Source organism: Manacus vitellinus, unplaced genomic scaffold (assembly GCF_001715985.3).
Source record: "Manacus vitellinus isolate BGI_N305 unplaced genomic scaffold, ASM171598v3 scaffold_10_pilon, whole genome shotgun sequence".
Lineage (NCBI taxonomy): Eukaryota > Metazoa > Chordata > Aves > Passeriformes > Pipridae > Manacus > Manacus vitellinus.
The window spans coordinates 4,880,013-4,896,493 of NW_021938838.1; the positions used below are offsets into that span (position 1 = coordinate 4,880,013).

The window sequence follows — 16,481 nt, forward strand, 5'->3', positions numbered from 1 at the left end:
TGCAAGTGCTCTTCGTACATGAGGAGCCTTCCCCAGGTGTGGTCAAGCAGCTGGAATTTGGCAACAGGTTGGGATGATGTGCTGCCAGATTAGTTTGCCTTGACCAGTGCATGCTGTAAAGCAAAATATACTTTATATCCTGGTTCACATGAGCATCCCCTTATGGATGGCTCCTTGTAGGACTGTTCTGTGTGTTGAGAGCAGAGATGAAAACCAGGTGCATCAGCTGAGAGCTGATGTGGTGCTGACACAGCAGAGAGGAGGTACTTACTGGGTGCACTGGGCTGAGCTCTCTGCTCTGGTTGTCCTCATTTGTCCTCTTCCACTCAATAATTCTGACAGTGCTTCCTTCTCTAGTCTCTCACCTCTTAAGCTAAAGACTTTGTACTGTTTGAATTGACCCATTCCTTTCTGCCAAGGTCAGAAATGGATTGAGGGGTATCTTTGTTTTTACAAATGGGTTTATGTCTTATAGCAAATAAAAATTCCAATTACATGCAGAGCAGAGCTGTAAATAGCAATGGCCTGGTAATTGCTGTACCAACTTAGATGAAAGTATTACTTAGTGATTAAATGTCAACAGGTTTCATAAACAGCAAATGTCTTTAAGTTGACATAAAGAAGGCCTCTCTGGAGGTCACTGTAAATACCAGATTTATTGTGCCTCAGTGGAGAATGTGCTGCAAATGGAAAGGGAAATGTCACTGTAGATCTTTAGAGTGTTTCAGTAAAACAGAAAGGTTGTTAGTGCCTGCAGTAAAAAGCTTTTAACTCCTTGAACTAACTGTTGTCAAACCATATTTAAAACCTGGTAACCTATTAATAAAACGTTCATTTTTCAGGTCAGACTATGATGACTGGAGACCAGCCCTGGCCAGCTTGCTTCAACCTATCCCATTTCCCAAGGAGTGAGTTTGCACTGGCTTAATATTTACTGGATTATTCTTTTTACTGTTGTTTTATGGTGAAATGGAACATCAAGTAAAAACTGATGGTGATAGGAGCTTTGTGCCTCTAGTATTGATTTAGAAACTAGAGCTGATTTTGGCTGATGCAGAGGGACGTGAAGACCTCCCCGTCTTCAACTTCCTTCCCCATTTCTCTAAGAAATAGAAATATGGTTAACTAGAGACAGGCAGACAGGAAAGGAAGGAAAGCTGGTGAGGAGGAGAGCAAAGTGAGAGATTTAGTGGAGGAGGATGCTTTACTGGCGTCACAGAGACTCATATCATTTGTATTTTGCGTTAAATGAAGAAGTTACCCTACGGATCAGCCAGGCTCCCTCGGAAACCTATTAATGAGCAGTAGTGTTCATGAAATGCAGACCTCCACGGACAAAAATTACAACTCCTAATTGTACAATTTGCTGGCTTATCACATCCCCTAATGACCTGGTGTCTTGAATCAGAGAGGTCTAATCCTCCACGCCAGGTTACCTGGGCTACAGTGAGAGCCTGGAGATAGGCAACAGAGACAGCATTACCTCAGTCCCACGTGAGTCCTGGGGGAGATGGAAACCATACCATGATGCAAGGCACTGCACAAAATCACCATTAATTGCTTTACTGATGTTAATTAGCTGTGACCATACCCTAATTGCATTGCAATTAAAGAATTCACCTGGCTCTTGGAGGTAGCCAAAACTGTGTTTGTAATTATATAACTATATTGTAAGTCTTTTGCTCCCTTTCTTCTGACCCAAAGCTCCCATTGACGTTACTCAGAGCCTTGTCTAAGACAGACTCAGGAAAAGCTAGAAGATTTGTTCCAAGTAATTTTTTTCCCCCCTAGGTTGATGAAAGAGGCTTTATCTGATTTTTTTAAAAGATTTTTTTTTTGTCTTGTATGCTGCAGTTGCTTAGCAAATCCTTTTATTATCTGGAAAGAACTGAAAAGTGGTTGTTTGGTTTTTTGGGCTTTTTTTCCCTCCCTTCTTCCAGATCCTCATACTCTTCTGTTTTCTGTTTTAAATTTCAGGGCTCTTGCACATGAGAAATTCACAAAGTAAGTCCGTGGGGTTCGTTTGTTGTTCTGAAGGGGGCAAATTACTTAAAATACTTGTACTGGTCAATAATAGCAGTGATGCATTATTCAGTATTGTGTCTCTAATGTTTTTTATGTGTGAGGGGCTGTAAGCATGTTCAGTTAGCAATAAGAAGCTTTCTTTGTAATTTACTGTGCTAGCAGGAGTTTGAGGACTAAAGCCACTGGGTGCTGATAGAATTTACAAATCAGTTGTGTCAGTGCACATCTCTGAAACCTTTTCTGGCCTATTGTGAATAGACACTGTCCTTGGTAATCACTTTTTAGACGTCATATTTCCTTCCTGCGGAAGGAGTTCAACTTGTTTCTCTCTAAAGTGCATGAATATATAATGTTTAAAGTGTAAATCAAGAGAAATATGACACTTGTGTGAATGCTGCAACCAGCCACTGCTTATTCTTGTCCTTCTTACTCTTTTTTTTCAGAGAGCTGAAATATGTGATTCAGAGATTTGCAGAAGACCCGAGGCAAGAAGTGAGTTTGTTGGCAGTTTACACAGAGTATTAATTGGAGGCATCTCAAGTGTACTTGTTCAGATCTCTGCTTAAGTAGTTTGTTTCAAAACATGGTGTGGTTTTGCTCTGCTTAAGTCTCTTAAGGAGTAATGACCACTCAGGACATCCACTGTTAAGGGTTTCTGGCCTTATGTGCAAGCATGTGTTGTCACCTCCTGTCTGGCATCAGTTGATGTCCTTGTTCTGCAGTGTCCTGTAGCCAGAAAGATTTTCCCACTCTCTGGAATCTCTCAGAGCTTTTCATCTTTTGTACAAAAAAAGTGAAGCAGAATCCATAGATCCATACAGCCTACAAAATGACAGGTTTCATTTAGCTGTGTTTCAGCCACACTGTGTGAAATGACCCTAATTCTCATGAATTGGCAGGAGAAAGGGGGTGGGAGGTGTGTTACTGGGGTGAGTGTGTCCTGGTGGCTGCTGCTTCAGAGCTGCACTCATAGCTTGTTCAACATCATCAGCTTTGGCTGAGTCAGAGGGAACCTCTCATCCACAATAATCCTTGCTTTTGACACAAAAGAAACAAAGCTCCCTCAAACTGTGGGTGAGGCTGTATCATCATCATTGCCCAGAACTCCTGGTTTTCATGATTTTACCCCTTGTCAAATAAAACCTTCTTGTCCTAGAATGGCACCAGGATTTCATCTGTCACTCGTGTCGCATCCTTAAAGGAAAGAGCATAGACTTTACCTCCCCCAACACAGACCTCAAAAATTGAAATGGAACATCTGTGTCTTCAAGAGTAGGAAAAAAAAAAAGGAAAAAGAAAAGCTTAATTATGACTCTTCTATTAAACTGTGGGACTAAATATAGTAATCTTTACAGTGAGACAAATTTAGACTAATGGTTGCTCACTGGTGCCAGTTCTTCAGTGCAACTTCTGTGTTACGTATCCCTGTTGAGTTTTCCCTGTGGACTTCCTTCACCCTGACTCTGGTCAAATTTTATTAGAGCAGGAGTAATAAGAATTTTTAATGATTGGAATGAGCAAATCATCAGCATTTGGTATGCAGCTCACATCAGATGTGTAGACACACATGTTGGGAGGACGTGGGGAAATGGCAGAAGCTCAGAAATTTGTGGGGATTTTTTGGTTGTTTTTTTTTTGGTGGTGGTTTTTTTCCCAAGTGGAAGGAGCTGTTCTAAATTAAAGCTGGTTTGTGTTTGATTTGTGTAAAGGGAATGAAAAAGGCCAAGCATTTAGTGATGATACAGCTTCCCTCCTTGTTTATACTGAAAAAATGGGTTCTGTGAGTGGAGACAGGCCTGCAGCTCTGTAGGTTGGGATATTAACCACAAAATTTCCAGCAGTCCCTGGTTTTGCAGTTACCTCTTTCAGCCCAGTGTGGGAGACGCTGGTGATTATTGGCAGGAATTTTAACCTTCCCAATGTCTTCACTTTTTGGCAGGTCCACTCCTGTTTGCTGAGTGTGCGGGCTGGCAAAGATGGCTGGTTCCAGCTCTACAGCCCTGGAGGGGTGGCCTGTGATGATGATGGAGAGCTGTTTGCCAGTATGGTACGTGTCTGCAATAATGTGAGTTTAGAAACCTCCTTTCAGTAAGTAGTTAATGCCTACTTGGCAGTAACAAGATTTATTTGTCTTTCTAAAAAAAAAAAAAATTATCAAAATCATGGTTCTGTAAACCATGAGCATTCACCAGGAAATCTGGATCTTTCTATCACCACATCCATTGACCTCCCTTGCAGTCACAGTTTGTTCAGCACATTATTATTCTCCTTTTGGACCTTGGCATGTTTTCTCACTGATAGTGTAATGCACAAACCATGCCTGTGCATATGTATGTATTTTCGTATTGATAAATATGTGTGTTTGTGTGTCTGTATAAAAAACTCCCTCAGAGAACATGGAATACTGGGAGAGGAGACAGGGGAGACAGGCTGTTCTGTACATGCAAATCTATAGTTTTCATAGGCTACCCTGGAATTTAAAAGCAGTAACATAGACTTAACCAAAAAGACAGATAGATAGATAGATAGATAGATAGATAGATAGATAGATAGATAGATGGAAAAAAGATGTATCAGTGACTCTGCTCAATTACATTGGTGTGGGGAGGTGTAATTAGAAACCAGTATTCCATTTCCAGCAGTTATTGCTTTTGTGACTCTGAGAAGGACTAGACAGAAAATAACAGGTTTTAATCAGTGATGTGATTTAAGCACTGTCTTCCTGTGCAACCTGGGTCAAGTCACGTAGGTCTCGCTCTGTATTAATTCTCCATATAGCAAGTAAGATGGAAATGATATTACTGCCTTTCCCTGGTAAGGGGAAAAACATTTGGTGCAGTTGGCTGTTGGGTACACAGTGAAGTGACTTTCAGGGAGAGCTACACTTCTGTACATCTCCCACATGCTGAACATTTTGGGACATAAAGAACATGCATGTCTGTCTGTACTCTTAAATTCAGATGGATCAGATACCTTTGAAACAGGTAATGAACAAAGACTGTTCACAAAAGGTTTCATCCCTCCTCACTGTTTATATGTCTTTTATCTTCTGAAAAGAAAATTTCTTCAGAACTGTATAATTTCTCCTGAGAGCTGGTTCGGTTCAAGAAATTTATGAGCATCAGGAGATGGTGTGCATGAGAAAGCACAATGCTAACACACATTAATATGCAGTACACTGTGCCCTTTGCAAGGATGTTGATAAATACTTAAAGAACTGCTAACGACTAACCATAAGTTTGAAAAACATCCTGTTCTGAGATGCACCCAATGTTACATTAGTGTGAGTGTCAGTATTTTCTGTCGCTCAAGAAAACCTCTAAAAAAGCTTAACAAAAACTGCATGAAATTAAATCCATTTTGACTTGAAGATTAATGTTTGTAAAGGCCACCTGAGCTGATGGATGCTTAAGAAAAAAAGATTTTCTGTATCTCTGAAGACTTTGCTGGTAATGAAGCCATGAGGGAGCACAATTGTGTGGTAGCACATGATTCACATAGAATTGAGCTCATCATGGCATGGTTGTGATACTTTCAGCAGTATTGAACATAGCCCAGGCAATGCCATGAACCAGGGGGACCACAGGATGAATTTATAGGGTCACTGTAGAGTGTTGCTGATGTTGAGTCTGCATAATGGAGCTCTTCCTACCCAGGCCATTGGAAAATACGAATTCTCACACAGTGCTCTCCAGCAAATGGGGAATCAGCCATCTGGGCTATGAAATAAGACTCAGCTAGAACCCCAAAATTCTTTACATCTAATTTCTAGGGCTTTTAAATGGGGAGTAATATGGCCAAACCTCTTTTGTGAGAAGAGACTTTGATTTGATTTGTACAAGTGGCTTTGCATTTCTGCCAGAGGTGTTACTATGTGATGTCAGGTGATACTTTCTGGAGCTCGGAGGGAGTCTGCAGGACACCTTTGTTAACTAGTGGACTCGAAGGAGTCTTACTCAGGGGATGTTCTTGGCATTGCTTTCCTTTTGGGGAAAACTGAGCAAAAGAGAAAACAAGATAATGACTCAAGCACATGAAAGCACATGAAGTCATCTCTGACTTTGGGCTCAGGACTGCTGGATTTTCTTAAAGCAGTCCTTCCTTCCCCAGTCAGCTCCTGTCTGTTCATCCTGCACAGGTGATTTTGTCCGTCACCACCCCTTAACCAAGGCCAGCAGATTGCCAGCACCACTGCCTTTTACCCAGACACAAACCCCTTGCTCACCAGCTGGCATTTCCAGGGAAACCAAACCGCAAACAGATGCGAAAGCAAAATCTCCGGTGGTTCCCCTGGGGCTGGTTCATCATGTTACTGGTAATGGGGGCAATTGCACAGCTGCTCTGGTGTTTCCTGGGAAGCCTATATCAGGCCTGTGGGCTGTCAGCTGAGCTCCCTTGTGGGGAAAAACTTCCCACTCCCTCAGATCTCACTAGGCATCACCTTCTTCAGAAAGTCACTTCCGTTCAGCAATAAGGCCGTTGAGAGTCTGCAACCATTAATTGTAATGAGAGCCTCTGTTCCTTTTGGTTTGTTGCAAATACTTAATGTTTTTTGACTGCATAACAATGTCCCTTCAGAGGTATATGTGTTTTTTGAGCTAGCACCCCTAATTTTACCTCTGTTTCTCAAATAGGTTCATATTTTAATGGGATCCTGCTATAAAACAAAGAAGTTCCTGCTTTCACTGGCTGAAAATAAATTAGGACCTTGCATGCTACTGGCTTTGAGGGGTAACCAGACGATGGTAGAGGTAAGCCCTAAACATTTGTGGTCATACAGGTTTGTGAGCAGTGTTCAGACTTGGCCTCACACTGCCTTTCCCAGCAGAGTTGGGGTTTGTGCTGTGTCAAACCACCAGCATTTTGCAGTTGTGTTTCTCACAATTAAGTGGAACAGAATATTGTTGTTCTGCAGATATGAATGTGAATTACCTGAAGTTTTGGTGCAAGAATTTTTGGAGAAAGAAATTGTTTTCTGTAATGCAGCTGGAGAGGTTAAGATGGGAAATAAATGGCCATGATGGTATTGGCTGGGGTGAGGGGTCAGAATTCACAACCATGAGGCTTTTCCATGACAAAATGCTTGGTGCTTGTCTTGCCACCTGCAAAATGAGCAGTGCACAGGAAGTACATTTACAAAACCTTATTTGCTTACATCAATATGCATTTTTTGTGCTTATGATTGGTCATTATTATTGCACTAATAGTTTATATGTCTTTTTCTGGGTTTCTTAAGAGAGGTTTCTTGATAAATGTCATATTTTAAGTGGAAGTAAAGGGTGCATAAATAGGTGGAAGGTGTTACAAATTTTCATTGACTTAGATCTGTCCATGCTAATTCAATCCAGTAAATTAAGGAGAATGCTGCATGCATTTGAATATAATATTGCTGCATTTTTTTTCATTAAAAATAATTGAAATTATGGAGGGAATAAGAGATTTGCATTTTCATTTCAATGGCGTGATACATAGCTGAAAAGGAAAGGCAGCATGGAGGGGCAGCTTGTGTCCTAAGTCTGGAATCAGCCTCTGAGGTCTGACTTGTTCCTGGCAGCCCCTTTCCCAGGGGTGAGTCAGGTTGTTCCCAGTGAGCTGGAGGGTGTCCTGGCCCCAGCAGTGAGTTTCCACCATCATCCTCTCTCAGAGCCTCTCAGGCTTTTCCCATCCTGCCTCATGAGCTGGATACACCTCACACGTGTTCTGCTTGCACAGAAACCTCAGCACTTAGGGACAGAAAATCCGGCACTTAAGGAGCTGCTTGGCTCTGCTGCTGGAGTGTAATGTCCCAGCTCTGCCAATCCACAGCCTATCCAGTGTACCTGGGAAATACTGGATCGATTGTACCTGTTCTGAAGAGAGCTGTGGCATGGAGCCATCTTCCAGGTCTGAGGCAAAGTAATTGCACCTCTCAGTCAGAAGGAATGAGCACTAATGGAAGACAGGATGGACAGGCTGACTTTTAGAGATTACACTTCATTCTTTATGAACAAAAAATTGGTTTCTTGTCTTAGAAGGTTGGTAAATGTTGCTACAATCCTCTAATCTAACCTACATAATGCATGCTCTGAAAACTTAGCCAGGAATTTAAACTGCCATGCCCAGTGTAATTAGGACATTTGAAAGATATGGAATGTAAGCCCTACAGTGACCACTCTTCTTCTGTTCTGCTTTGCTAGATTTTGTGTTTGATGCTGGAATACAACATCATTGATAACAACGACACCCAGCTCCAGATCATCTCCACCCTGGAAAGCACAGACGTGGGAAAGAGAATGTATGAACAGCTGTGTGAGAGGCAGAGGGAGCTGAAGGAGCTGGTATGTCCCCTGCACACGGTATTGCCATAGCACGGTGGGGTCTGCGCCCTCCAGAAATGGAGCTTCAAAAGAAAGACAAGCAGGGTGTGAAATTCCCAGTTAACAACAGGATGGGAGCAGTGCTAGGAGGATTTTACTGTGAATATGTATGCTGTGTGGTATTTAGTGATGTGACTAATCCCATACTATGTTTATGAATGATATTCAATAACCTGCTTAGGATCTGTGTGAAAGAATAAAGGTGAAACCCTGCTGTCTCAAGATCTTACAAGTCAGCTTGTCAAATTCTGCCACCTTTTGACATATGAGTAGCAAATATTTCTAGTGCTGGCCAGCATTTCTGAATGCTCTGACATTCGCAGCAGTTCACTAAGATGGTCTTTAGGTCTAGTTCTCAGAGCTAGAGCCTATAGAAAAAGTTTTTTTCCTGGTTTTAAAGACAGGATCTACTGATTGAAACCAGATCTGCTCTCATTAGCACTTTTTTACCTATGCAAACATAGCCCTGCTCAACCTTCCTTTTCCTTCTTTCACATTTATATTTGTCTTTAACCTCTGCTCCCAACCTGAAAAGTAGATGCTTTTTTTGAAGTCAAACGATTTTATCAGCTGCACAGTCTCAACCCCTTTGCTCTCCTAGTCCAGCATTTTAAAGCTGTTTCCTTTAAAGTGAAAGTAGCTAAATACTGGCAGGCTGGAGCAGGCAAATGGCATGAGAAGACCCACTTAGCTGTGGTTAGTGGGTGTCCCCTGGGTAGCAACAGGCACACTCAGAAAAAAATCTGCCAGTGCAGAAAAAGCAGGGATGAGGTGGCAGGAAGCTTTGAAATCAGAGCAGGGTTTGTTCTAGTGAAGAGCTTGCTGTGCTTCCGTGGGTCTGAAATGTAGAATGGCAACTTGTTTGACCAAAATATCTTCTCTTTTACAGCAAAGAAAAGGTGGCCCCACAAGGTTAACACTGCCATCCAAGTCCACGGTAAGTTAATCATGTCAATAGAAAAACAAGCTTTGTCTTTCCATATTTAAACACTTGATTTATGTTTGCCATGTGGCACAGTGGTTTGGGGCAGTTGAGTGGGGAGCCATTCCGCTTGCTCTGTCAACACAACTGGAGTTTACACAAGTAAGGGCACATTTCTCCTCTTGGGCCTGTGCAGCAGTTTCCAACCCCAGCACAAGCATCAGACTGTCAGGTTTATACTGCTGTGCAGATTTGGAACGGTAGATTTGGGGACAGAATTTTGCGTTAAAAAGGCGGCAGTTCTGGATCTCAGACGTGGAAGTGTCAAAAGAGACCCAGCACTGTTGCAGTTAAGCCTGGTGAAAACCCAGGCTAACTTCACTGAGGCCAGGTAACAGTCCTGAACACAGTTGGGATCTGGACCTTGTGGTTAAATCTTCATGAAGTTTAAACACCCAACTTCAGCATTTGTCCCAGCACTGAAGCCTTCGTGTCTCATAAGGATACACATGCAAAGAACATTTTTGTCCTAATGTTTGGACAAATTTTTCCCAGGGTGTGTGAAGCAACGCTGCCACAAGAGCCCAGCTGCTTGCCAAACAAACAGAAACTTCTCTGTGTGGTTCTCTGTTACTGTAAACAAGTGGAGTAATTGTGCAACTCCCGCTGGTTACCGGTATCGGTGACACGGACGGTTACGGGCTGGGGAGTCCATGATCCTGATTATCAATCCGTTGCCTCCTTTCAGGATGCAGACCTGGCCCGCTTGCTAAGCTCGGGATCTTTTGGGAATCTGGAAAACCTCAGCCTGGCCTTCACCAACGTGACGAGTGCTTGTGCTGAGCACCTCATTAAACTGCCTTCGCTCAAGCAGCTGAACCTGTGGTCGACTCAGGTAAGTGCTCTGCAGTCTGAGACTCAGAGCAGGAACCAGCGCTGACTAATTCTGAAATTTCACATTACGTCAGCACAGGAAGAGTGTGTGAAGAGGCTTGCTCAGATGACTTTGTCCTCATGCTATTTTTATGAGGCCTTCCTGTGGCCTAGCCTATCTGGGCAGCTGATTTTGCCTTTTTTTTTTTTCCTAATTTAATTTTTATATTTTATTTTATTTTTAATTATAAAAGGGTTGCTGCTATCTTGGGTTGAATGGTCCAGTTGGGCATTGTTGCTGCTGTGTACTGTACCTGTGCTGTTCATCTGAGAAGTGCTTATGTTTTCATGCATTTAGGACAAAAACATGGTGCTGTGCATCTGATCTGGTCAAGTAAAGCACAGAGTCTGTGCAGTTTAGGCAGTGAATTGCTTTGAATGCTGATCAACCTGACAGCAACAAAAAGAAACTCAACTAATGAATAAGTAGAAGGAAAATGTTATTTTGTAAGCAAAAAGAGACAAAGTTAACTGAATAAATTATTCAGCTGTTAATCGAAAGAAGTTTTAAAATTAAATTTTTCTTCTATGTTTTGCCCCTGCTTTTGGTCTCTGAGGTTCTGCACTGAATAGGTTTTCCCCATTTTCTGTTAGCAACTATTTGTAGTGTTCCCTGAAAATATGATTATTCTCAGTGCAGCTACAAAAAGCAGCATTTTTCTAACCCAAATGTCACTTAAATATTTTGTTTTGTGTTCCTAACTACTTTCTATCCCAGAAATTTCCTTTTTTTTTGTATGAGGAGTACAAACTAGAAACTGATTCCTTGCTTTTTTTAAGACTCTTTTTTTAATCTCCTTCAGATTTGTCTTAACAATATGACTTCTGGATTTGAAAATTTTGATGCTTCTTGCTCAAAATGAGTTTGATTTCACTGGACAAAGATTTTATGTGTGGGGGGGGGTTTATTAAAAAAGAAAAAAAAAGGGTTTAGATTCCATTTTATTTTGCGATATCCTGGTTTCCATTAATCTTAGAATTTAGAAACAGCAGAAACCAAGTGGGTCAATAGAACAATTACCAATCAATAGTACATTGTTCTGGAGACCAAAATAGCTAATTAATACCACTTGCATTGTGCTTTTTCTGTGTGATGTGGTTGGGAACTGGCTGAGGCTGCCACAACCATCGTGTATAGCCTGGGTGGGAGCCCGCTCGTACAAAGTCCGGGCTTCAAAGGCACCATTCTAATTAAGTGATGGGCTGTGGTTAAGTGTGCACAAGTCACTTAATTTCTCTGTTCCCCACCCGCAAAACAGGGATAAAACTATTTGCTTTCCCTCCTGTCATTTGCGATTGTGGTGAACGAGCAGAGCTTGGCTTTGAGGGCTCGTCTGCAAACGCCGTTTGCACGTGCCCTGTTTGCACTGAGGGCCCTGCACAAGGTGTTGGTGCATTGTTTGAGACACAACTCTGCTTGTGCCCCACAGTTTGGAGACGCGGGGCTGCGGCTCCTGTCCGAGCACCTCACGATGCTGCAGGTGCTCAACCTGTGCGAGACGCCGGTGACGGACGCGGGGCTGCTGGCGCTGAGCTGTGAGTGACCACAGCGGGCTGTGTGGGAAGGTCGTGTGGGTTCTGAGGGATGCACGCGGGTTCACACGGAAGGCTGAACTTTTGGCTGCCACAGCGATGCTTCCGCAGGGATTTTAGGACAGGCCTTGGTTGTGGTTGGGTTTGAACTTCCCTCCCTCCTGCCCACACGCGTGGCCGTTCAGGTGTGGGCAGGGGAAGGGGGATGGTGACCTGAGCCTGATGGCACTTGGTGGCCTCGTGTGGGCTTTGTTAGCCTGGACCATACTCTGGCTCTTGCCTCTGCCTTTACTGATGTCACCTGCCTTCCTCTCACATGGTGACCTGTTGCCCTGGGACCTCCCAGCTTTCTTCCCACACTCTCCCATGGGCATCCCCTCTGGGTGGGACCTGACCTTGTGGTGCAGGAGGGGAAGATTGCAAAGCCATGTGGCAGCTTATCAGTCAGTTTAGCAACTGTGCACAGCAGGTTCCATACTCTTTCTGGCATTTTTTGCTCCTTCTTTTCTGGGGAGGTGAAACTCTCCCTATTCTTAGGTTAAACACAGCAAGGCAGAGGGAGGCATTCAGGATTCCCTGAGCACTGAAACCTGCTTGATGTGCCAGAATGAAACCCTCTCCTTCATCCAGCAGTGTATTATAAACCTCGCTGTTGGGTTTACAGGGCTACTTTCATAGGCTTGATCCTATGCAGACATGCCAGACAGGCCAGTAGTTTTGGCTCATCTTAGGAAACTATTCTGCTAAGAACTGGAGCCTAAAATGGGTATGTGGGGAGGAGAGGGAGCACTGCTAGATCAGCATGGCCCCTGTGAGCACCACGCAGAGCACTGAGAACAGGCACTGTTCAGAATAATGTGCAGGAAAGTGATTACGAGAAGTTGACTGAACTCCTTTGAAGTCAGTGGACTTAGGCATATGCTTAATGGCCTGTCCTAAATAGGGACTTTTTCCTGGATGAGGGCCCAAACAGCTGTTTATCCATTTGTACTTCTATATTTTACACTACTCAGCATTTTCCTGAGAGTGCTCACATACATCTTGTTTATGCTTTGGCCTACTGTAAGTTGATTATTTTAAGAAAATGCAGAATGATCATAAATAACTGTCTGTTTTTTCTTTTAGCCATGAAGAGCCTGTGTAGTTTAAATATGAACAGCACCAAACTTTCAGCAGATACCTATGAAGATCTCAAGGTATTTGTGAATTGCATCCACTAAAGATGAGAAGTAGATTTAGCACGTGCATGGTGGTGATACCTAGTGCAGAGAGAACTGGCCCCATGGAGTGGGTGGAAGGTTATCCAAAGAGGGTGAAGTGGATTATTTTGGGGAGAAAATGGCTGAAAACAGCATCGGGAGGTTGCTGGCTTTGATGGACACAGGAAACATTTAGTATACTGAATGGAGAAGTATGAGATAAAATCAGAAACTGAATCTTTTTGCCAATGCTCTCAACAGTAAAGGTTTTGTCAGTAAAAGTTTCATAAATAGGAACATATCGATGTTTCTGATGAAGGATACAGAAACAAGTAAAATCTAATGCTCACCATGTCCTGTAGTGTTAACAGGACCAGAAGCAACATGGCTGAACAGTGTTACAGAGCTTTGTATTGGAATGCAAAGGGAGAATTAAGCAAAGGGAGAATTAAAATCGTTGAGTAGGGTGCAGGTTTATCTTGACATCTCCAGGACTGGAGTGGGCTTTAAGCAGAAATGCCTGCACAAATGCCCAGTTCCCAAATGTGACATGTAAGATGTCTGGTGTTGCTGTGAATTCACAACGTTTTGTCAAAATGGTGTAAAGAACTAGAATGTAGCTGTGGGAGGGGAACGGCCCCAGGTGGTTTCAGACAAAACCTGCCTGAGATACGTCAGCTTTCATGACTTCATGTGGACTTTGCCTTCACTCTGGTGTTGTGTGAGTCGCATCTCCCAAAATCTTACCTTTGAAACCCAAACACTCAAGATGAAACTTGGCATTAGGTTGTATTCTATGTTGAAACCTTGGATTGGGGCAGGTTTGCTTAAAAGGTCACAATCTTGGGTTGAGTTTCTAACTTGAGGCAAGCCCTGAAACTGCTTTGCTTTCAAAATCCACTGCAAACGTCTCTCTTTGGTTCTGGCTGTAGAGCCAGGGCTCCCCCAGGGACTCAGTTGCAATCCTGCTAGCATGGATTTTTCAAGATCAAGTTTTCAAACTCGTGTCACAATTGTATATGCAAAGAAGTTGTCCTTGGAATCAACAGCTGGCTTGCAGATGGGTTCACACAATGGAGCTTGTATCAGGCCCCAGGCATTTACAGACAATCAAGGTCAATGCTGATTTTGGCCCAGGGCTCTGAAATCACATCTATTGAAAGGCTCTCTCAGTCCCACCCTGCTTTGAGCCCCTTTGCCACTAACTTCTTACTGAAACTCATATTTTCCTAACCAGTTCCCTCTGCTCTGGTATTGCATTAACAGTCCTTAGCAGCAACCCAAGAAAGTGACTTGCCAGGGCAAACAGCAAAACTGGCTGTGAGCAGGGTCCCGATGGCTGCAGAGAATTCAAAAAGCTGAGAAAACACACAGGCGTCACTTTTTCCCCTTTCACCTCTTCCACTGAGATTTATCTTGGTGGCCATTTTTTAGTGCTCTGTTCAAGGCAGGGTAATAGTTTCTCTCCCTGGGGCACATGGTTGTAGGTCTTTTGAGAACAGCTCAGACTTCAAAGAATGTATTTTTGATACAAATCTTTCCTTCTTCTCCCCTTGGTCTGCGAGAGCATTTGGGGCACAAGCCAGTGATGACATTTCCTCTCGGCTCCATCCCCCACCCCACTAAACACACTTGCACACACACACAGACACCCACATATGTACCAGGCAGGCTGAACCAGACAATAAATAAACACCCACTACTGAAGTCATTATTGCCTAACTGAAAAATTATTTGCTGGCAGTGTCTGTATGATTATGACTAGCTCTTATCAAAATATGCGTGCACATAAATCAAGGAGTGAGGTAATAATGACTCCTAGAAACTTCCAAGTCCTCAATTATGCCCTAGCCTAATTAAACGTGTTTATTTGTTTTGAGAGAATTAGCCATGCAATTATGGTCAGAGAGCACGGAAACGGGATCGACAAGTAGGAACAGCACAAACAGCCGATCCCCGTCTGCCTCGCGCGGGGTAATTCAGGAACGACACGGAAGTTACGGAAGGGAGACCACAAAGACACCAAAAAGATGCTAAACTCTCCAACTTTTTTTAGTACATGAAGGGAGAAATCAAGCAGTGCCTTAGTGTGGAGGCTGAGGGAGGAACGCGTGGCTGTGCGCTCGATTTGAGTCCACTACCTTCTCGGCGGGAGTTTGACAAACACGTTTTCCTAAGCATTTGTATAAAAAATGAAGATCAGGGTCTGATCTGGACCTGATTGCCGGTACAGATTTCACAGGGACTTTTTACCTGAGTCCTGAACACGTGTCATTAATCCTGACCTTTTCCTCCCTTCTCACACAGGCTAAACTACCCAACCTGAAAGAGGTGGACGTCCGCTACACCGAAGCGTGGTGAACTCTCCCTGCCTCCGACTCTTCTCTTTTGCTTCTCGTGAGAAGGAAAAGATTTTTAAAACAAACAGAGAAAAAAAACAAACAAACACAAACCGGAAAATAACTTTTGGCTAATACCTGTAGAGCAGTGAGTCCGGGGACTTGGTGGCAGGAGTTGTGGTTGTGGGGTAGCGGAGTGGCGTTGTGTGTGTCGAGGGGATGGGGCAAGCCTGGACCCCGTTGGATTCTTTCAGCTTTGTGATTTCAGAATCAACGTAATTTAAATCGAAAAGGAAGCAAACAAACAAACAAAAAAAGGACTTTGTAGCAGCAAGAGGATTATAAAGAGGAAAAAAAAAAACACCTTTGTGGATTTTATTTGCCTTTGTGTTTTATGCCGTGTGGAGAAAAAAAAAATATATTCATTTGTCATTATTTACCTGGGTTTCCTTGGCTGGGACCCAGCCAGCCAGAACTCCTCTTTCACCAGTTTTGCTCCAGAAAATCAAACTTACAAAAATCTCAAGAGAAGAAAACCAAAACCAATATGATTTTCACCTCCCCTCCGTGTCCTTGCAGTTGTTATGCAAAGTAATTTTGTTGTACATAAGATTTACATAATGCACCTATTTAAGAAAATGGTTCACAAATAACAGGTCTGGGACCTGTCTTTTATTTATGAATTGTTAATTCTTTTACCCTTTTTTTGCGTTTAGTACTGTATAAACTAGTTTGCTGTCTTGTTGTTATTATTATTTTTTTTAAGGAAACGTCCTCCTTGAAGAATTGCCTTTTAGTAATGCAGACTGTATTATACTCCCTCTCTGTCAACATTCATCGCGTTGTCTTTTTGATTTCAAAATGCCTCAAACGTTATCAAATAGGAAGGAAAATATCAAAGGGGGGGGTTGGTCGCTGGGGGAGGGGATACAGGGATTAATAAAAGTCACATTTCCTTCCGAAGTCTGAAAACTTTCTTTAGTCTTTTAAAGCACGTCAGGTTTGAACGCGGGAGACGGGGACAGGCCGTCGTTCATTTTGCCAATGGGGTGTTCGCAAAACTGTAGATTTTACAAGTTGCCTCCGTTGTTTTCTGTTTACGTCCGATATTTCAAAAAGAGAAAAAAAAAAAGTTCTCCCTCCACTTCGTGCATCAGCTTTTTCTGGTTTTGTT

At 42.9% G+C, this 16,481-nt stretch overlaps 1 protein-coding gene across 1 annotated transcript in view; it reads left to right on the forward strand.

The window, feature by feature from the left end:
* CMIP (c-Maf inducing protein) overlaps nucleotides 1-15,713 on the forward strand; it is a 61,954-nt gene extending 46,241 nt beyond the window's left edge. The window contains exons 11-21 of the mRNA XM_029965514.1: nucleotides 843-908; nucleotides 1,978-2,004; nucleotides 2,469-2,517; nucleotides 3,965-4,072; nucleotides 6,660-6,776; nucleotides 8,202-8,342; nucleotides 9,271-9,318; nucleotides 10,052-10,198; nucleotides 11,667-11,772; nucleotides 12,895-12,965; nucleotides 15,276-15,713. Coding sequence (XP_029821374.1) covers nucleotides 843-908; nucleotides 1,978-2,004; nucleotides 2,469-2,517; nucleotides 3,965-4,072; nucleotides 6,660-6,776; nucleotides 8,202-8,342; nucleotides 9,271-9,318; nucleotides 10,052-10,198; nucleotides 11,667-11,772; nucleotides 12,895-12,965; nucleotides 15,276-15,329 — 934 coding nt within the window. The 3' untranslated portion in view covers nucleotides 15,330-15,713. The remainder of the gene's footprint in view (nucleotides 1-842; nucleotides 909-1,977; nucleotides 2,005-2,468; nucleotides 2,518-3,964; nucleotides 4,073-6,659; nucleotides 6,777-8,201; nucleotides 8,343-9,270; nucleotides 9,319-10,051; nucleotides 10,199-11,666; nucleotides 11,773-12,894; nucleotides 12,966-15,275) is intronic.
* The last annotated feature ends 768 nt before the right edge of the window (nucleotides 15,714-16,481 follow it).